We start from the raw sequence: 22,596 nt of genomic DNA, 5'->3' as shown, positions 1-22,596 counted from the left end.
TGTCTGCTGGGTTCCTCTGCGCCCTGCGATGCCCATCTGGGTTGGCTTCCTTGGACACTCAGCCTCCACCCCCACCACCACCTTCCCTCTGACCAACTGTCAGTTTATTCTTCACTACAAACAAAACACGGGGAAGCCGGCATCGAGTTTTCGGTGACTCCGAGGTGCGCTAACTGAAATGCGGTCTTCCTTCAGTCTCTGCTTGGAGCCTCTGGGATGATCGTTGGCGGGTGGGGGAAGCGAGGGCGCAGCTGAGCCGGGGAGGCAGAGATGAGAAGTGAGGGCTAAATGCAAAGCGCGCCGAAGAGAGCAAGCGAAGCATCCCCAAAGCGAAGGACGGGCGGGAAGCGCTTGGCCAGTATGTGAGAAGGCAGGCTGGAAGTGGCTGCGGAAGGGAAAAGAGGCAGCCACGTGTATCGGTTCTCCTTGCGGTAGATAAGGGAGGTTCGTAGCAAGGGTCCGCCGGCAGGTAGGCTTGGCGGGGAGGAAACAGAGATGGCTGAGCCCGGGGAAAGCACTGGGAAAGAAGAGATCCCGTCCAGGGTAGGCTCTCCACTTTTCCCTCTTTTTACCCTAGACGGGATCTCTTCCTCCCCCCCCCCCCCCCCCGGTCTCCCATCTGTCTGCTGGGTTCCTCTGTGCCCTGCGATGCCTGGCGCCTCGTGAACATGGGTGGTGGTGATGTGACGCCTTTGCAGGTGCCTCAGTTGCCCTTGATCGTGGGCGGATCTCAATTGACGAGGAACTCAATAATCCTGGCACATAAAGCTTTTTTCCCCCCTCAGAAACTGAAGCTCGTTTAAAGAAAAAGGGAAGGGCGGGCAGCTTCACATGAGTGAGTAACTCCGGCGGTGGGAATCAGGAGGCTTCGGGTGGGCGGCGGCGCTGACACAGAGGGAGGAGAAACTCACAGGGGCGCTGGGCCATTCACGAGCGTCACCCAGCGGCATGGCCCCACCCCTTTTTCTCCTCCATTTCGGGCAAATTTTCACTGACTCGAGTATAAGCCGAGGCGGCTTTTTTCAGCCCAAAAAGTGGGCTGAAAAACTCGGCTTATACTTGAGTATATACGGTAATGTTAGGGTATTTTTTAATTTTTTTGTGTATATTTTCTCTTTTAAGTCAGAAAAAGATTGTAGAAGATGCAACACAAATATCATAATTCTGTCATTGTGTATCATACTTTAAGTATATTGGGTTTTTTGCTTGAATTTACTTTTGTTAGTACTTTTATCTATTAGCCTAATATAAATGCAGTATGTGTGCTTTGGATTGTATTTCAGAATGTAGACTCTGAAAAAGAAAAGGAAATGGAAAGACAAGCACGAATTGAGGCAAGCTTGCGTGAACGAGAGAGAGAAGTTCAAAAAGCTCGTTCAGAGCAGACAAAAGAGATTGATAGAGAACGAGAACAGCACAACGAGAAGAGGCTATCCAGAATTTCAAAGCGCTCTTATCTGATATGGTGAGGTTTCTTTGCATTAAATTGATTGTGTAATTTTAACTGAAAGTAATTTTTGAAATGCTGACAACACTGGTGTGAACATGGATTCCTCAATTGTATCGCATGGGGGACAAATCTAGATTAGCTGTTGCTGTATATAGTATCAGCACTTTTCAGTATATGGTAAGGAAATATTTGTTTTACTCTGCTAGGTACGATCTTCAGATGTGTCATGGTCTGATACAAGGCGAACACTTCGAAAAGATCATCGTTGGGAATCTGGCTCCCTTTTGGAAAGAGAAGAGAAGGAAAAACTTTTTAATGAACACATTGAGGCACTTACAAAGAAGAAAAAAGAACATTTCCGGCAACTTCTAGATGAAACTTCATCAGTAAGGCTAATACATCTTATATTTTCCCCGAATGTTAATGTCATAATTTTGTGGTTCCTTAGTTCAATTTATGTTTGTATCTTAATGACGTTATTCTTCAGAGAAATTAGTGTCTTCCAATTAACCATTATTTTAAGAGTCACAAAATCTGGAAACCATTGCTGATAGATTAGAACAAGCCTATACTTCACTTCTACTTCTAGAGCTAAACCATAGGAAAAAGGTAGTTGAGGGATTTGTGTAAACATTTTTTTGTTCCCTTTTAGTGTTTTAAGGGCTGGAGATCTCAGGAATGTATGAACCAATCACTGGCAAGAGAGGGAATAGATTTGATCCTGTATGTATCGCTATACTTAAAACAACTTACTAGGTGCAGTGGCATATACTAATATAAATAGTATCAAGGTAAATGCCTCACATTTTATTTATTTTAAATACTGTTAATGAATAATCCCAGATTATCATCCTTTTAAAAGGTTTGGACAGTAAAATAAAATTCAGCTCAACATGCAAATTACCAGATTCATAGATCTGTGAGCTCCGTTAGTACCTTCTGTAATTTCTTCCTGAATGAAATAGAACTATCTATGTTTTTCTATCAATGAAGGAGTGAGGAGATATAAAAAGGGAACATTGGGTAATAAAATAGGCAGCACATCTATGTATCAAAGTAAAAGCCATGCAGTGGAAGCTGGCTTCACATAACAGGGAGTTCTGTATCTTGCACTATTTAAATATTCTATTATTGTGACACCATAGTCAGTATTTATTAGTCCTGTACTAGTGCTGGTTCAGACTTAAGTCTAAAAGGACTTGGAACGAGTGTAGTGCCTATTCACAACTTTTTAAAAGAGTCATGCTTTTTCCTGGGATGCATGACAGGTTTGTGATTGCGGGTAGATGGGGATGCATCTGCTTTAAATTGCAGATAATCCTTTATTCATGGCCCCGTACACTTAAATTTTAAATACTTCGTTCATTAAACCTGCAATTTTCTGTTTTTTTCTTTCAAAGATTACCTTAACGTCAACGTGGAAAGAAGTAAAGAAGATAATTAAAGAAGATCCGAGGTGCATTAAATTCTCTTCCAGTGACAGAGTAAGAAACTTGTACTGGTTTGCCCTGGCTTTTTATCTTACTGTTTAAAAGTAAATATAACAACCTCCTCTTTGTATTTTTTTTGTCCTCAAGAAAAAAATATATAATCCGGCAGAAATTTCTAGTGATTATTTCTATTTCTTTAAATGCAGAAAAAGCAAAGGGAGTTTGAAGAATATATCAGAGACAAATATATTACAGCCAAAGCTGATTTCAGAACACTTTTGAAAGAGACCAAATTTATAACATACAGGTATGTTATAAGATACAGTACATGAATGGCTTTCTTCATTTCTGTATTGTTTTTATCTTAAATGACTAATATGGGATTATACTTAGTTAATATTGTAGTTTTGGGGAACAGGACTTTTGGTTTATCCTCTTTTCCAAAAAGTACCAGATTATGAGTTAGTGATAGTGATTCACTATTGAGTGTTTAACATTGATATTTCTGAAAATTGAATTTAATACTTCATTTGAAACACAAGGAAACTTGTTTGTGTCTGTGTGTGTGTGTGTGTGTGTTGTGGGGACTAAATCACTTTTAATTATACAAAAGTTTAGGAATATATATTCAGCATGATACGGAGTTATTTCTTAATAGAAGACAAAGGCAGGTACTTTATATGTGACCATTGAATTAGATCTAGGTGTTCTGCTTCCTGAAGAACAATCTTGTAAGTAAAAATGGCCCCACACCTAAAGAGTTTCTTCAAGCATTACGATTTTTAAACCTTCCTTATGACATCATAGTATGGCAATACACAATCTCTTTCTCAAGACAAATTGTATTCTGCTTTCATTCAAGTTTAAGAGATCAGCAGTTCTAAAAAATCAACCTAATGCTGCCTAAATATTAATAAGATCAGTTTGATCCTAAAGGTTATCCTGGACTAGGCTATGGGTTGGTTATAACGGTTATGAGAATGTGTTTCCTACAGTGTTGTTTGGTTACAAAGTGACAAATCTTTTCCCTATTTACATTTTTACAGCTTAATTAGTGCTAATGTTAAACCTTATAGCTGTCAAACTGAAGCCTAATCCTGTATATAGAGCATTAACAATTACAGAGCAATTTTTTAAACAGTCCTACCCTCCTAATACTTTAATTCACTTCAGGTCTGAAGAGGTAGTCTTTTAGGATAGTTTAGATATTGTGTCTTTGTCAGCACTTGTCCTACCTAAATGAAACCCAGATAATTTTTTAATCCTCATGTTATTATTTTTATAAATAACTCAAGGCAGTGAACCACCTAATATTTCTTCCCCCTCAAATTCTAGTTCGTTTGTGTAACGTTCACTCATTTGATGATAACGATAATCTTTATACTTAATTGCAGATCCAAAAAATTAATCCAGGAATCTGACCAACACCTGAAAGATATAGAAAAGATATTACAGAATGACAAACGTTATCTGGTACTAGACTGTGTGCCAGAGGAAAGGCGAAAACTCATCGTATCCTATGTTGATGATTTAGATCGCAGAGGTCCCCCTCCACCACCTACAGCTTCAGAACCTACAAGGCGAACAACAAAATAATTATAAAATATTCTTGAGCAAAAGGTTTACGTTAAATCAAGAAAATTGCATGAGCCATCTGTCAGGTCTAGTCATATGCATTACCACGAACCTATTGCAAAACCATCCAGGAAGCAACATTTATGAACATTAAGCAGTCTCTGTACAGAGAGAATATTTGCATTATTTATGCTTTTTCTCTTTGTTGCATGACTGACAAATATTCTAACCATGCAACTATTTCCAGTGATTTTTCAATCCTAGAATAATACAATATCTATGTACAAGGCTTGGATATTGGTAGCATTTGGAAGTGTTCTTGCTGATAGTGTTACATGTTAAAGCCATGGGAAGATTGACATATGACTTAAAGTTGAGAACTGTAAAAATACCCCAGATGTCCTAATGGAAGAGTTAAGGTTATGCACTCTGAGGATTAACCTATTGAGTGCAGAAGACCATAGTGAGATAGTGCCCTTCAGTAACCTGGCAAGATAGGGCCTAATCTTTTACTCATGTGTGACTTTTCCTGCATAAATCAGGACTAATGTCCGATTCATTAATGTCCAATACAGCATGAGAGGAAAATAAAAGTGCAGTGACCAAATTATATAAACACCATTTGACCTAGTTAACAAGCCTGCCTTGATTGGCTGCTCTCTTCCCTGTCCCCCTTCCCTCCCCCCCCACCTGCACCCCCGGTTAGGCACAATCAAGTGGCTTTCCCTGGTAGTTTGGTAATGTGTTGCTCTGAAATGAAAATACACAGGGGTGAAAAAATTGCCAGGACAGCATGGTTGTACAAAAAACATTTTTATTTACTATTAAAATGTCTCTTATCTGCTTTGGATTAGAATATGGATTTTTTTTTTCTGGATATTTCTTGTAAACTATGTTTCTGTTTTGAATGTTAAACTTGTGTTTCTATAGTTTAATTTTGAAATGTTGGGATTGTTCAGTTTATGTATTTGAACGACAATAAACCAACCCTTTTTATATATGCATTGTACATATTAGTAATTGTGTTTTACGTTCTAAAGATATAAATTATATAATCACTTGAAATTCCATTAAAATGGAGGAAATCAATTATATTTGAAACTGCTGTGAATATATATACTTATTTTTTGCTTTATAGATCATGTAATCCTTATATTAATAGCTAATAGTATAGCTGTAAAGCATTCTATTTAATTTTGTCTCTGAACATTTTAAAACAGTTGATGAATGCTTGAGACCTCTTTTTATCTTAATATATGGGTTGGCAGCATGTGTCCTTTGGATTTGGCTAGCCATCCTTATGACTTTGGTACAAACAACGAATATTCTCATATTTCTAACCAGAATGAACCTTGGAAGATGCTTCTTGATCTTTTTAGTGCTTCCAGAACAGTAGTTTCAGAAAACACTTGCTGAGCATTTCACCATATTTCCAGTTTTAGTTTGCCGTTTATCGTCAATGTTTTTTGTCCCCCATAGTGCTCCACATTACTTTAGAAAATTATCCACATGTTTGGTAGTGGATGTCATTCAATAAAATCACCCTCATCTCTCTCTTTTCTTTTTCTTTTTGGCTTTGCTTTCTCTCCTCTCTACTCCATTTTAATTTGTGTCTGAGATCAGTAGTAAGCTGGATGGCAGAAGATTGAAATTCAATAACAACCACACAAAATTCTCTTTGTATTTGTATTCAACATACAACATTTGTATTGTTGGAGAGTCCTGCCTGTTTTGAGTGCCATTGCAACCCTCTCAACGAATCCCATAAGCACTCAAGAATTGTTTGTGGACAGTGTTTATATTCCAGATAGTTAGGCTGTACTTTTGGTTAGACTAGCTTGCTTAGGTTGAACCAGGTCCACTTCTGAAGATGGCGATAATTTGCAAAATATGGGACTATATTTGAAAAATACTTGATACAAACAGCATCTAAAGTTCCAAAAGGACTCAATTGTTGGTGAATAAACTGTTTTGTGTTGTTACCACTTCACTAATTCACTACTAAGTTCGAAGGGCTAATTCTAACTATCTTGGACCTGGACAACGGAGGAAATTCAAATAGTCCAAAATTGTAATTTATTTAACGACATCCTCCTTGAATTCAAAATGAATCAGATCCATTTATATCGTGAATTTCACAGATGGAACAACACATCATTTGCAATATACCAACAATGTCGGATTCTTATGAGCTGTTTATCATGCAATAATGTTTTTTCACTTATTCTTAATTATACATACATACATACATACATACATACATACAGTTTAGATGCATTTCAATGCAAATTTATAGTCTTAGAAAAAATATTTTTAACTATTTTAAAATATTTAAAACCATATAACTGGAAACTATCCAATAATTTAGGTGGTAAAATAAAGCTTAAAAATTGGTGTAGCTTATCCACAGTGGACTTGCCCTTGTGTGTGTATTGTACTCCTGGCTAAGCAACCCTTAGATAATTTTAACCAAGTACCATGAAAAATGGCGCCAGCTTCTCTGGTGGTATATTTTTCATGGTATTTTGGTTAAAAAGTCAAGGGGTGAGCTTATCCTTGGATGGGTGTATACATGAATTTATATGTTTGTGTGATTTCTATAACAGTTCAATTGGTTGACCATAGTGTTCTTATTTCTTAAAAAAAATTTACCAGCCTGACTATGTAATATCTTGTAAATTTAACTTAGTTAATTGTATTGGCCACAAATCTCCAGTATAAATGGTGGGGACATACTTATGCAATACAATTAATGCTCATAGAGTAAGTTAAATTAAGGCATGACTGGGTATATCTCAAATAGAAATAATGAAGACAAGAAATTGTTACTGTGATTCCATGACATTTGGTGCAGAAATGCATTTCAAAGAATACAAAAGCATGTGGTGCTATTCAAATTTAGGCATCTTGAATTACAAAGCTTGCGCAATAAATGGACCAACACAGGTGAAATCAAATATTAAGGTAAGAGTTTCCTTGGGGGAAGGGGGGAGTTTTGTCCGAAATAAATAAATATGCATACCCCACTACCTGTGTGTCTGGAAGTTGTCTCAACTGGCATGCTGTTCATCCAGTTTACTTCGGCACAGCAGATTTTTTGTCTTTCACAAGACAAAAATGGCACATGAGTCAAGAGCTGTTTCATCTGTTGTGTCACAGAAGATGCCAAAGTGCATTTTTCAGTGTTCCTGTGTGTGTGTATGTGTGTGTGTGTGATGGCACATTCTTATGAAACCTTTTATCAAGTAAAAAAAAGCTAGTGTCGCATGCACACTCACAAGACTGCTAGAGCAATGCAGTAGTTCAATAGCTGGATAGACCACAGGACAAATATTGTATTTGGATGCTTCAGACTACTGCCCTTTCTCACAATTTTAGTACTGATGGAGATTTAAAACCCCGATAATAATAAAAAATCGTCAAAGTTTCCACCCCTAGAGTTGACCATAAATTGAAAGGGCGAGTGATTTCTAAGCTGCTTGCTGATGGAATTGTTATCTTTAGCAACCACCTGCTCTTCATTTAATTATTTCCAAATTATGAAACATACAACTTGTAGCTCATTGGGGGGGGGGGGGATTTCATTAAAACAGTTTAGAAAACAAGTCAATCGTTAATTTTGCTTAATGTGTTTGTATGACTCCACAGTTTTATATATAATGTGTATGTGATTGGACATAATAAGGGCTTGCTAATCACAAACGGGTATATCACAGCTTGTCACATCTGAATAATAACCTGTATCAGTAACTTGTTTCAAAAGTTATAAAAACAGTAAGATGAAATGCCAAACAGCATACAGTCAATATATTTTCTATAATCAGTACCGATACAGCTTTTTTGGGAGGAAACTTCTAAATTGCATAATGTGAAATTCTTGTCTATTTGATATGACTAAAATACAAGTTAATAGAATACTGCCCAGCTACACCTTTATGTTACTAATGATCTTAATGACTTCCTTGGAACACTAAAATATAAATCCAGTTCAATTACTGAGGTACAGCATAGAAAAAACTATCAATTGAAAAGTTCAGTTAATATAATAACTTGATCCACCTTTCTTTCAGTATATTTAATATACATTTCTGTAGTACTGATAAAATGTATAATGAATATTCTCACTACTGAAAATCAAATTATACCTTTTCCTTTGCAATTCTTTGTTCAAATGTTTAAACATAGATCACATATTTATGTTTAAACATATATGTTTAAACATAGATCACATAGAACCAGCTCGTAAGCAGTGTTACTTTGCAAATTTAACAAATAAAATTAAAAAGATATTCTGAAACTTTAAATTAGCATCCAGAAATGCAACGTAATTTTTAAACAATAAGCTCTTAACAACAGAGTAATGAGAATGACAGCTGTATCTGTGCATCACACATAATTGAAGAAGTAACTTCCAAATGTGAAGACACATGAAAAGACAAAAACTACAGTAATGAAAATAACTTCTACATGCTACAACTGCCAGTTCAACATCACCTAAGTAATAAGAAATGTAGTGTTGTAATCAGATTTAAGCATGTTAGAATGAGATCCACTAACATTAATAGATGTTTAAAGTTATCCAAGAAACATCCCATGATTTCAGTGAATCTACCCTAAACATGACTATGCCTGAATCCAACCTAGTAAAATTTGGTATCCAGCTTCCTAATTGCACTTTGGTTGATCACAACCTGGTATCTCGTCCTTCATTTTCCCAAGGAACAGGATCATTGTCTTGAGCATCAGGAAGAGCTTCCCTTTCGTGCCAGAATTGTTCAACATCTGGCAAAACGGGCATCTCCAAGTCTTCTGAGGTAGCAGGGACAGAATGGGGCTCTTCCTCTTGATTAGGAGTCATTGCCTCTGGCGAAGGAGCATTGCTTGAGATTCCCTCCAAGTTATCAACTGCTGCTTCCTCCAGATCTTCTGTAGGAGGTAGAGGCTTTTCCAGTGTAAACCATTTCCATAGACCTTTAAAACCCTCTCTGAATTCTTCAGACATGAGGACAAAGATAACAGGATTTGCTGAAGAGATGGCAAACATCAAAACCTGGGTAGTGGCCATGAAACCTTGTGGGAGAGCAGGTCCATCCTTCTTCTGGTGCCAGAGCCAGAACCAAGATATCCAATCAGGAAACCACATCACAGCAGAAGTAATGGTAACGCTCAGAAGCATCATTGTCAACACCTGGATCGAATCTGATTCCTTAGGTTTTGAGTCTTGGTCCCCTCCTCTGGCATCTACCATACGCTCTCCAGAAATAAAAGAAAGCAAAGGTGAGGGGCACAAAATACCAGAAAGGGATACAATTTGACAAAGGCTGACATGAACTCATGAGCTTGGGCTGGAATAATCACAATGCACGAAGATGAGCCTATCTCTGGCTCCCAAAGGCTGTTGAAGAACCACAAAGGTAGTGGGATTCCCAAGGCGACCAGCCAAATAACCATCAGCACTGCACAGATGGCATGCCATTTAATATTCACTTGTTTCGCTGGGTTATTTGCATACATGAAGCATGTCTTGGCCACCACAGCAATAGTTAGACTCTTCACTGTCATGCAAGCTTGTTGGAACCAGTCAGAGGCTTTGCAAAGAAACCAGCCCAAGTACCAGACTCCTTGAGAATAAGCCGCTGCCCTGAAGGGCAGGACGAAAAGGACGAGGAGCAGATCTGCCAGGCTGAGGTTGAAGATCAAAGAATGAATCATCGAAGGCTTCCCTTTCTTTGTATTGTACATTAAGATTCCAATTACGCACACATTCCCAGCAAAGCCTGCCAGGCAAATTACCCCCAAGAAAGTCGTGATGATCACCTTCCATTCCTTGGAGTCCTGGGGTTGGTAGCCCCCCGCATAATGGAGAGGTTCAGTCAGAGAGCTGTTCATGATGTTGAAAGCAGCCTTGTGTTGGTAAGCGTTGATGGGTCTTGATGTGTCTCTTCTTGTTTTCCTCTGCCTTTTGTTCAACTGCGGCTAAGACAAATCAGTGATGCTTTATATAATACAGAACCTCTGTGAGAGGTGTCTCAATTTGCTACATATGGATCTTAACTGAGCTTCTCATTGCTATATAACTGCTACGAGCTTTGACTGACAGTCTCCCAGTGGGTGGGAGCACAAAGCCAGCTGCTTATTAGGGAGTCTGACAACCAGTACAGCAACCCTGGGTAATTAAAACCATCCTTCCACAACTGGTGTAAAATCCAGAATTACAGTGCTTGATTCCCATCCTTTAAAAAAAAAAATCATTTGGAAATGTATTCTAGCTATTGGTTGAAGCAAGCATCAAAGCTCAGAAGATCTCTAATTTTGGTGATATTCTGAATCAGGGGCAGGCTTAAAGCAACTGTGCACAAGTACAAAACATACAGTGAAACAACACAGCTCCATTCCATTTTCTACATATAAAACCCATTCAGCTTTGCAGACATTAGCCTGGGCATTTGGAACGTTATTATACAAAATCCCTTTAACACAGATTTCTGTTCTGCATTTGACTTTGAGGTATGTTTTCATTCATCTTCGGGGGAGTTTGATGTGTATATTTTAATTGCAGCACTTGCTGCTGCTTCTCAAAATTTTGTGTCCAGTGAAGAACAATAATTGAAGAATGGAGATCATTATAACAGGATATAGAGTTGTTTTGTTGGGCAGAGATACAGTCAGATGCTAGAAGTGGTTGGCTGAAACATCTGATTTCTAGCTGGAGTTGTGTTTTGAGATTTTAAAGAGTGTTAAGAAAGAAACATTGCAGAAATCTTGCAAACTAAAATGGTTTAATATTTTTGCATTGCTTTACAAAATGTGATGTTTGAAGATCTGATTAATTATAATAAGACAGTTGTAATTTTTATATCCCTATCCTGCAAAATAAGGCTAAGGGGCTTACCTAAAGTGAATTCTATATGATGAAATTTCAGATGAGATTTCCCATTCTACTGCTCATTCCTCTTAGTTGTACTGCTATTTCAGCATTCTGATAGACAAAGAAGCCTTTCAGGATCTGAACTTCAACTCTGGAGCCCTCTGAAGACATTCACTTTCATCGTCTTTATTTGCTGATTTCCATAACACATATGAACTTGTAAAAAGGTAAGGTAAAGGTTCCCCTTGCACATATGTGCTAGTTGTTCCTGACTCCAGGAAGCAGTGCTCATCTCCAAAGCCGAAGAGCAAGCGCTGTCTGAAGACATCTCCATGGTCATGTGGCCAGCATGACTAAATGCTGAAGGCACACAGAACACTGTTTGCCTTCCCACCAAAGGTGGTTCCTATTTTTCTACTTGATTTTTTACATGCTTTCGAACTGCTAAGTTGGCAGAAGCTGGAACAAGTAATGGGAGATCATTCTGTTATGTGGCACTAGGAATTCAAACCGCCAAACTGCTGACCTTTCTGATGGACAAACTCAGTGTATTAGCCACGGAGCCACCTTTAACTTGTAATACTATTAGGCAAAAGCCTTGTTCAGGTATTCATTTCAAAAAGGGCAAAACTCTCTACAGTACATCATGATCAGTGATTTTGTCCACCATGATGTCATTTAAAAAGAAACATGAGCCAATGGGTGTCTGTAGTGAAAACTGTACTTCAGTGTGTATTGACTGTTCAAAGTCATTATCTTTTAGGAAGATGCAGAAGCCAGAACCTATATACTTGGATGCATGAAGACTTCTCAGTAGACATCCATATGGTACATATATGGACATACCATATGTGATATGCCTGCTCATAAATAATATTACAAGGACATCACCAGAGGGAGCAGAGCTTCCCTGGCCATTCACCTATTGGGCATTGCCAGGTTGTGTATACTTGAATGTGGTTAGATTTAAGATGGCAAATACAAGGTGTGTAAAGAACAAAGAGCAACTGCTTTTCTGAAGATTTCATCTGTGCTCTGTATCAGGAAAGATTTCCAGAGCTTCTGGGAGATTTACAAGTGACAGTCATTTACCTCACTTCTTTCCTTCTCTCCTAAATCATTTGGTCTCACAGTAGAACTGCCATAACAGGCTGGGAAAATCCAGATAGCAGCAAAGGGATACAGAAAATTCCAATGGTAGATATGATAATGTGAAAGAAGATGGAAGCACAGCAAACAATGTCAGACCAAAAGTGAGTCCATCGGTGGGCAGAAATGAATAGAAGTCAAGCTTAAAAATCCAGACATCCAGCCGTTCTAGACCTATCACTAAAAAAGAATATTATATTGGGACCAAGAGAATATGAAGTCTTTTCTTAGTTAAATATTTAATCTAGCTCATATTTTTTAGCTAAATACTAATGATAAATAAAACAGAAGCTACTTTCATTACGCCTATGAAGTGGATTTGATTATCATTACCATTGATTATACAATTCCCATCCTGCCTTTCTTTCAAAGATCATATTCTGAAAAATCTCTGTTCTACTATTAATAAATAGTAGTTGATGTTACACTGCACCTTGTTTCCAACTTTTTGCTTAAGGAAGAGAGAAATAAAAAAAATGCAAACAATAAAAATATTGCAAATAGTCCAAACATGAACTTGAATGGATTATCTGTTTATAACAATTAACAAAGATGATACTTTTCAAAATAACAATGCCTGTTTAATCTCATGGCAGCACATCTAGTGTTTAGAGGTCTGATTTTTATTAGAAAGCCCATTTAGTGAGTCATTTTTGTGTCAGGAAGACTGGTTTTAACTATGCAGACACTGGGAACATCAGAAAGTCTGCAAGGGCATGTACTTATATCACTTATGTGGAAGAGCTTATTTCCTTTCTTTCGCCCACCATCAATTCTCACAAAAACAAGCAAATCTGTTGAAAGATACAGATTTATTTTACGCTAAACATATTTCAACCTTTATTAACAAAGGTGAGTGAGTGGGATGGAGAGATGTAGGTTTAAGTGCACACTTACTAATAAAATATTTTTTTCTATTTGACATATTCTCTTTCAAAGTTATATTTCATACCCCTTTTGTTTAAAAAGTCTAATATATATACGATCAAATCATTTGATTCATCTAATCAGCTTGCTTTCATTTATATTTATTTGTATCTCAGTTTTATTATTTTACAAATAACTCAAGGCAAAGAACATATCCAACACACTTTCCTCTTATTTTCCTCACAACAGAAAACCTGTGAGGTGAGAAGGGCTGAGAGAGAGTGATGGCACAGCTAAGGCACTACATTTTGCCATAAAGCTGGGATTTCTGGAATAGAGACTAACATTAAAAATGATCTAATTGATAGTGATGTATGACAGAAACAAGCTTCAAGCACAATATATATATAATATATTATAATATATTACATATTCCTGTCTCTTAAGTGTTTTACATACATACGCACACTTAAAATATAAATCTACATACATTATATATTATAGGAATGGCATCAAAAGAGAAGCTGCAGCTTTGCAGGCATGAATGCTAGATTTACCCAGGCTGAGATGATTTAATTCAATTATACAATTGAGTTGATTATTGATTTGCATGATACAATTTTTGCTACAAGTGGAGGGAAAGTACCATCTGAAATCAGGTCAGCCAAAGTAAATCATACCCATTTTAGAACTAAGGATGAGCTGAAGCTGATGTTATGTATTAAAATTCGGGGCAGGGTCGCGGTGGGATGCTTCACTGTTGAAGGATCACTGTCTTAGCAATAAAAATACAACCTACCACTTTTATGTCCCAGCATCAATTTCCAAGTAATAGGTGTGTAATTTAGAAGATTTGAAGCCATAACTATCAAACTCAAAAATAATGGTAGTCTTTGACTTACAACCATTCATTTAGTGACCATTCAAACATACAATAATAATGAAAAAAAGTGACTTATGATCGCTTTTTACACTTATGACCATTGCAGCATCCCCATGGGCACATGATCAAAATTCAGATTCTTGGCAACTGCCATGTATTTATGACGGTTGCAGTGTCCAAGGATCATGTGATCACCTTTTGCAACCTTCCAACAAGCTACGTCAATGGGGAAGCCAGATTCACTTAATAACTATGTTACTAACTTAACAACTGCAGTGATTCATTTAACAACTATGGTGAGAAAGGTAAAAAATGTAGCAAAAATCACTTAACAACTGTCTTACCTAGCAACAGAAATTTTAGGTTCAATTGTGGTTGAGGACTACATGTATATGCAACCTAGAATATAATTCTTTTAGGACATGAGATAAGTTATAATAAAACTGCATCTTCACCAATAATGTATTTATTGATTCCCTTTTCTAAACACAAAAGAATCAAATAAGTCTGAATTTCAGTTGAATAATCTGCAATTAATTTTTTTATCAAAACTTTGTATATTAAATTAAACAGTTTTCCAGTATTTAGACAAAATGAGAATCTCCAGTTTCTGATTCCATACAGACTTTTTAATTTGCCTATCAAATTTATTTATTTTGTAATAGGTATATAGGTTTTATGATCTCTGTGACTGTGGGAGTTTTGTGTATGTAAAGTGATCACTTCTCAGAAATTAGGTGTGTCTGATGCAGAAAATGGCTCAGATCTAAATTGAGATGTCAGTAAATGCTGTAGTTATAAATTCTGCCAGTGGGTGGCAACAGACAAATAGTATTTTTCTTTTAACATTGGGCAATAATGAAAACTCAGCATTTGTCATCCTTTAGAGATGTTCTAAAGTAACATTTTCAGCATCCATCCAAATATTCCATATAACTTCAGTTGGACATGAGAAAAAGGCGAAAATGCAATTTCCCAGAAATAGCATACAGCAATTTTCAAACTGATACTGATATTAAGTATACTGACTTGAGTTGATACTGATATCAAACTCAGACTGATATTAAGAAAATGTGTCAGACCTGTTGGATCCCAAACAGTCCAGTTAGTTGAAATTGCTATGTATGATTATTCCAAAAGAGCAGGAAGGAGAATTATACTACAAAAAAGGCACCCAAAATTTAATACTAGTCAAAAGATAGCTACAGTGGCAAGATTTGGGAAACAAAAACTTTAATCTACATATAAGAAAGAATTAATCATTTTCAAAGAAATGTTCAGAATTGAAGACCCCCATAGAAGCTGAACTTTTGAAAATATCATCTAGATACAGTATGTATGTAGTAAGTAAAATAGAAAATGACCTGGGAATTATTATTCATCTTGAGATTGTTTATCTTACTCCAGATTGTATAGCTTACATTCTCTCATCTGTCAATATTCAAGGAAGTTTATTATTCATATTTAATATAAATATGAGGAATATTATATGGGAAATGATCATCTCTCTGGGTCCCATTTAATTTATATTCAAGCTTTGTTCCAGATGAATCTGTCTTGGTGTGACTTGGCCTCCCAGTCACACCCCTCCAGGTGCAGGGCAGAATGTCCTTGATTCTCGAGAAAGAGATGTTATTATGACTATATATATCCCCAGCTCCATACAATCCCCCCCTCCCAGTTTCCCACAGACTAAATGTGGCAGGCTTGAAGATCCAATGCCCAAGATGGCCTCCAGGCCTGACATTGTGCTTAGAGTCTTATTCAGAAACAGATCAGTCCAGTGCTGTGAATTTTGGTCTTCTGAAGAGCTCTGGGTAATGGAACAGACTAGGAAACCGCTACAGTCCAACTGGTATGAGTCCAACTGGACCAACTGGTAGGAATCCAACTGGACTACCACTGATGATATTACCTAGTTTGAGTAATGCACGAAAAAAAAAGCTAAGAGAGCCCCCCAAAAACCCACAACTGGACTTTTGTTGCATCATTTAGTCATCCAAAAGCAGCTTCCTAGTCTTTTGATATGGCACACTACAAAGTAAATAAGTAAATGCTACCAACTTTATCTTGCTGGACAAGGCTGGCTTAGCTGGTGGTTATTAGCTTAGCTACTAGTTATTTGCAAATTGGTAATCTGGTTTTTAGATTACTGTCATGTACTGTATATAGGACTATCATGTCCAAAAGCTGAAGCTGGGGTGGAAGGCAAAAACTGAGAGGGCATCAGGCCACACACTCCATTATATGTTTGCCAATCAGCTTACTAAATCACTTGCAACCACCATTCTTTCACCACTGATCATTACGATCATTCAAAGAAGTCTATCTTATGCTACAACTTATTTATGATAAAACCTGCTCTCTTGTATAATTTCCTCAATGAGGGGTCTACAACAGGGGTGGCACTACTGCTGGATTGCTTGTGTGCACGCAGTGCAATAAAAATTGTTCTGAGCATACGCAGAAGTGAAAAACAAGATGGTGGCGCCTATGGCGCCACCCAGAAAACCGGTTCAGGGCATGGCCCAGGCTGCCAAACCATTACCGATTTGACCGAACCAGTCCAAACTGGTAGGAACCCACCACTAGTCTACAATATATCTTAGGCACTCCTGCAGACAGATCTTTTTTCTACATGAATATTACACATGAATTTGCTTCTTTCTTTTCTCCTTTTCACCCATCATTCAAGACTTGTTTTTATATTAACTGTTTTTAATATATTGTAATTTAATCATGAAATCATGATTACCATGTAATTAAATTACCATGTAATTTAATCATAAAACGTATTAAATACTAAAGTGAAGAAGACTTGTGAATTATTATTATTTTGGTTGCAATTTCTTACAGCCAGTTTGGCCTTTATTTCCAATGAAAAAATGACTTGGTACACTAGATGGCATTGCTTCTTCACAGATTTCTGATAAAAATAGAAATGAGGTCAGATGGAGAATGAACGACCACCTAAGCTCTGAGTAATTCTGATACCAAGGTCAATTTCCAGTTAGAAAATCTTATATGAATTTTTAATCTTGCTCAGCTCTTTTAAAAAGTCCTTTATAATAAAGTAAATGCTCTGTTCTACCCAAGTTACTGTTTCTATCAATCGTTGTCAGTTTTAAAATCATTAATTGAATACAAATAGGTAATGAACACATTCAATTATTTGGTTGGATATTCCTTCAGTGAGTTGGATCAAATCATAATTATCCACTGGGAAGAAAATAAGGTATAAAAATAGTTGTGGGGTTTGCCTGGTGGGGAGGATTTTAAAATAAACACTGTAATAGCATTGCCAAAAAGGCATTAACCTAATCTTGTGAACGTTCTCTCCGTAATATGGTATTGCAAATTAGGGCATATAAAACCTTCGCTAGACCTATGTCGAATACAGCTTATTTGTCTGGAACCCACACTGCATATCAGACATTAATTCAATTGAGAGAACCCAGAGATACAGTATTTTCGGAGTATAAGACGCACCGGAGTACAAGACTCACCAAGGTTTTGAAGAGGCAATTTTTTTAAAACAGTAGGTAGGTAGATAGAAGGATAGAGAGGGAGAGAAAGAGAGAAATACAGTAGGTAGGCAGGGAGAGACAGAGAATAGGTAGGTAGGTAGTATAGGGAGAGAGAGAGAAATAGAAAGAGATAGAGAAATACAGTAGATAGGTAGGGAGAGAGAGAATAGGTAGGTAGGTAGATGTTTCCAGGTGTATTTATCGATGTGCTGGAGAAGGAAATCACTGACATTCTGCAGCGCCTAAGACTTTGTTTCTGCTAGGACAGCACTTGATCAATGTAATTCTCATCAATCAGTTAAATATCTGTCCAAAAGGAAAACAAAAGTTTTTGCACTCTGCAAACCTCCCCAAAATGGCCCATTTTTGCAAAAACGGGCCCATTTTTAAAAAAAAGGCATGAATAGAGAGCTCGGGGGGGGGCATAAATGAGCAAAAAATGGCCCATTTTTCACAAAAAATGGCCCATTTTTCACAAAAACAGGCCTGTTTTTTGTCAAAATAATTGCATGCACAGCCTTATGGAAGCTTAAAAAGTGCTGCTGGGAGCTGGGGGTGGGGGGCAAAAAAGACTGTCTTTTGCTCATTTCTGCCCTCCCCAGCCCCAGGAGGTCTCTGAAAGCCTCCATAAGTGTATGCACGGCCATTTTGGTGAAGGAGGCGAGGCTTTGGGAGGCAAAAAATGCGGTATTCAATATATAAGACACACCCAGATTTTCAGCCTCTTTTTTTGAGGAAAAAGATGTGTCTTATATTCAGAAAAATGCAGTATTTCATGAGAAGAGTCCTCCACCCTGCTCACAACAGAATACCTTATGCCACCAGGTTTAAAATTTTGGGCTTAGACAATTTAGAACTACAGCGCCTTCAGTCTGACCTGAGCATAGTACACAAAATTATCTGCTACTATGTCCTACCTGTCAATGACTACTTCAGCTTCAACCACAACAATATAGGAGCTCACAATAGATACAAACTTAAAGTAAACCACCCAAACTCGATTGCAGAAAATACGACTTCAGTAACAGAGTGGTCAATGCCTGGAATGCACTACCTGACTCTGTGGTTTCATTCTCAAACCCCACAACTTTAATCTCAGACTGTCTACTGTTGACCTCATCCCCTGTAAGGGGGTGTGCATAAGCGCACCAAGGTGCCTACCATCCCTGTCCTACTATCCACACTTATTCATATCCATTTCCTGTATTCATAATCATGTTTATACTTATATCTGTTATCTTATATATGCTTGACAAATAAATTAAATAAATTAAAATTAAATTAAATTATAACAAACATAGCATCTCAGACTTTTGGCAATGATGAATGTAGAATGTTTAATGAAAGGCATATTAATTGTGTCTCAAATTCCCTAATAGCACCATACCAAGAATATGATACAGATGTTATTCAGCCCTTTAATTTTAGGAGTCAAAGAACATAACCAATGGTTCAATTTTCAGGATTTAAATATGATAGAGTATTCTTAAGATGGAGCTTACAGTCGAAGTGTCCTGTAGTGTGTGAAATAGCTATGGATTATTTTTTAGTTCTAAATTTAATTACATCACACTTTATAGATTGTGTTTCCTTGCAAAGTTATTAATGATATTTTTCAGGATTAAAACCTAATCCATACTGAAATTGAGGTTGTACCAAACAAGTCTCCTGCAATTATTCTGCCCAGCTTTGCATTTCAAAATAACCAATTAATATTAGGCATTGTTTAGTGGCAGCTAAACCTGTGATAAATAATTCAAAAATATTAATCAAAATATTGCTATTGCTAATATTGATTATTCTCATTTTTCTGACTTGGTGGAAAGGGAAGATAGTGTCAATAAGGAAGAATACCAATCCTGATCTCCCACTTCCCCCAGCATTTGCTAATGCAGTCATTGAAAATAATGAGAGCAAAGAGATTTGCCACTTTCAGAGAAGTGATGGAGGCATCCAAATTAAATGGTCACATCGGCTGGCCCTGATCCTGTCCATATATAAAGGAGAATTTCCAATGCTCCCTTTCCATTCTTTTTCAGTTCTTGAATTAATTGAGATGTATTTAAAATTCTTTCTATCTATTGATCTATCATCTATCTAAAGAGCCGTGGTGGTGCAATGGTTAGAATGAAGTATTGCAGCCTTCTTCTGCTGACTGCCAGCTGCCAGCAATTCAGCAGTTCGAGTTTCACTGGTTGAAGGTTGACTCAGCCTTCCATCCTTCCCAGGTCGATAAATGAGGACCCAGATTCTTGGGGGCAATATGCTGACTCTGTAAACCGCTTAGAGAGGGTTGTAAAGCACTCTGAAGCAGTATATGTGTAAGTGCTATTGCTGCCTGCCTGCCTGCCTGCCTGCCTGCCCTCTATCTATCTGTCTGTCTGTCTGTCTGTCTGTCTGTCTGTCTGTCTGTCTGTGTCTATCTATCTATCTATCTATCTATCTATCTATCTATCTATCTATCTATCTATCTATCTATCTATCTATCTATCTATCTATTCTATCTATATCTCTATCATCTCTATCTCCCCATGCACTGTAAAAAAATCTTTGAACAGTTGTCTACTTTTCTATTAATAGGGTAATTTTCTACACAGTAAAAAGCCGACTTCATTATGCTTATATCTTACAGAATAGTTGCAAACCTATTCTTATCATTTAGACTTTCCAATAGTCTCCTCCTTCTCTCTTGCTTTTTCTTCACATTACTCCTCATTCCTGTTTTTATCTACCACTTCTACATTTCTGGCCGGAACGTTAAAGGATAACCTTCAAAGCATCTCCACTAAATAAATCAACAAAATCAAGAAATCAATTGGATGCAGAGATACCTCTGCAAGAGAAGGGTTCCAACATGTGGTAAGAGAACCTCACCTAATGTGGAGCGAAAGGGTAGTTGACCGGATAGGTATGTTGGTACAAAGCAAATATAAAAAGCTACATCTGTCTTCATGTTTCTGGTGGCAAGAAGCTAACTAACTGATGGAACAGCAATTCTTCCTACCATGGCTGAATGCTGGCTCTCCGCCCCAAGCCTTGGCAAAATGCCCACTCTCCAGTAGCTCAAAGTAGCCCTGCCGAGCCTGGAAACACATTTCTTTCGCTTGACTTCTCACCACCCTGCAGGAGTTCATGCATTTTTTATCCCTGCCTTTAAAAATATGGTTAGCTTGTTCATTAAATGAATAAGTTTATTATTAATTTTAATTTATCTTGTTTATTGAGACCAGCTGTTCATTAACATTTATTTATCTGCTTATTTTGCAGCTAAACCAATTATGCAAAAGATGCCTGCGCATCATGCCCAGAAAGACTTTGTGGGTTTTGACTGCACAGTCCATTAGTATCATAGGAATAAACACTATTGGGTGGAGCATCGTCCGGCCTCTGAGCTCCCTGTCAGACCAAGGGTGTCCTTGTGCCATGTAGATAGAGGAGAACATCAAGGATCTAGAAAACAATGGTCTCAATCCTTTTGCTCAAAAGGATTAGGACTGCACTTCTTCCAAATATTAATTTTAATATTGCATGATATTCATAGAAGGAAGTCATGGCATCACCTCAATATTTACTTGTGGGAGTTCAAACTTTTCCCCCAGTAGCTAGAAAAGTACTATTTATCCCCTCCACTAAGACTTGTGTAAATGTTGAAACCAAGTCCACATATTTTTCCAGTCAATAATAATAATTTGCTAATATATTCTGGAATTGACCTCAGGATTCTTTTACCTACATGTAATAACTTCCCTCCAATCTGCAGAACCTCATCTCTGCTGATTCCCCCTACACATTATGCTTTAGGTGTGATGCTCCTTCTTAAACAGTAAAACTGATCCTATGAAGTTGAGATGGCACAGTGGTTAGAATGCAGTATTGCAAGCTAACTCTGCCCACAGCCTGAAGTTTGATCCTGACTAGCTCAAGATTGACTCAGCCTTCCAACCTTCCAAGGTCAGTAAAAGGAGGGCCCAAATTATTGGAGGCAATATGCAAATACTGCTAATATTGTAAACCATCCAGAGAGTGCCGTAAAACACTATGGGCTGGGATATATGTAAATCTAAGTGCTATTGCTAAATGTCCCTGCTCCTGTTGATGTCACTCTCTCAGTCACTGAGCCTACACACAATGATCAGGCAGTCTGTTCCAGGAAACTTTAAAAAACAAGTCTCCCCCCCCCCCAAATATTTCTGCTGAGTTTGGGGTCTTTTTAAAACATGTTTCAATGTTTTAATGTTTCACGGATTCACGAAATCAATTTTTGTGAGTTAATATTATCAGTGAGACCTTATTTATTTCATCCAGATTTTAATGCTTCAGGAGTAGCTGCAACGAAAACCAGTTTTATAATAGTAAAGTTTCAATTTAATAAACAAGTTTCTCAAGCAATTAGCAATAGCAATAAATGAAGAAGGACAAGTCCATGCGTCAGCAAGCCAATTATCTAAATACATTGGCAAGAAATGCAAAAAGGGAGTGTAAACCAGACCTATCTATGGAAAAGACAAAAATCCAGCAGCAAACACAATCCTTGGAGGAAACAAGAGAACAAACTCGTCTGTTTTCCTTCCCATTGCATCTCCTACCCTGCCTTATATGCTATTCCAGTAAACTCCAAAAAGTATGATATAGCTTTCCAAGTAGTTATAGGTAAAAGAGAAATCAGCGAGTCCCTTCCTTTTTCTGGCATAAATTGATCTCCATTTATAGATGGCTTGGATCCAAACCTCCATGCTTTTATACAAGGGCAAGGTTCTCTCTCCACTTAGGAGAGTGAACGTACAGACTGGAATGCTAATCATTACTTTGCTACTTAGAAAACATGTGAGCCTCCAAGGCAACTTTTT

General features: G+C 37.4%; 2 protein-coding genes across 2 annotated transcripts in view; one reads left to right on the top strand and one right to left on the bottom strand.

The window, feature by feature from the left end:
* Positions 1-5,464, top strand: part of TCERG1 (transcription elongation regulator 1) — a 46,052-nt gene extending 40,588 nt beyond the window's left edge. Inside the window, 6 exon segments of the mRNA XM_032209395.1 lie at positions 1,284-1,416; positions 1,419-1,465; positions 1,657-1,836; positions 2,851-2,934; positions 3,087-3,187; positions 4,275-5,464. Coding sequence (XP_032065286.1) covers positions 1,284-1,416; positions 1,419-1,465; positions 1,657-1,836; positions 2,851-2,934; positions 3,087-3,187; positions 4,275-4,476 — 747 coding nt within the window. The 3' untranslated portion in view covers positions 4,477-5,464.
* Positions 5,465-9,120: 3,656 nt separating this feature from the next.
* Positions 9,121-10,344, bottom strand: GPR151 (G protein-coupled receptor 151). The gene is given in 5 exon segments (XM_032239044.1): positions 9,121-9,148; positions 9,150-9,639; positions 9,642-9,686; positions 9,689-9,735; positions 9,737-10,344. Coding segments are annotated over 5 exon segments (1,218 nt in total).
* Positions 10,345-22,596: the final 12,252 nt, after the last annotated feature.

Source organism: Thamnophis elegans, chromosome 2 (assembly GCF_009769535.1).
Source record: "Thamnophis elegans isolate rThaEle1 chromosome 2, rThaEle1.pri, whole genome shotgun sequence".
Taxonomy (NCBI): Eukaryota; Metazoa; Chordata; class Lepidosauria; order Squamata; family Colubridae; genus Thamnophis; species Thamnophis elegans.
The sequence above is the reverse complement of the archived record's forward strand: the minus strand, read 5'-3'. Positions and strand labels throughout refer to the sequence as shown.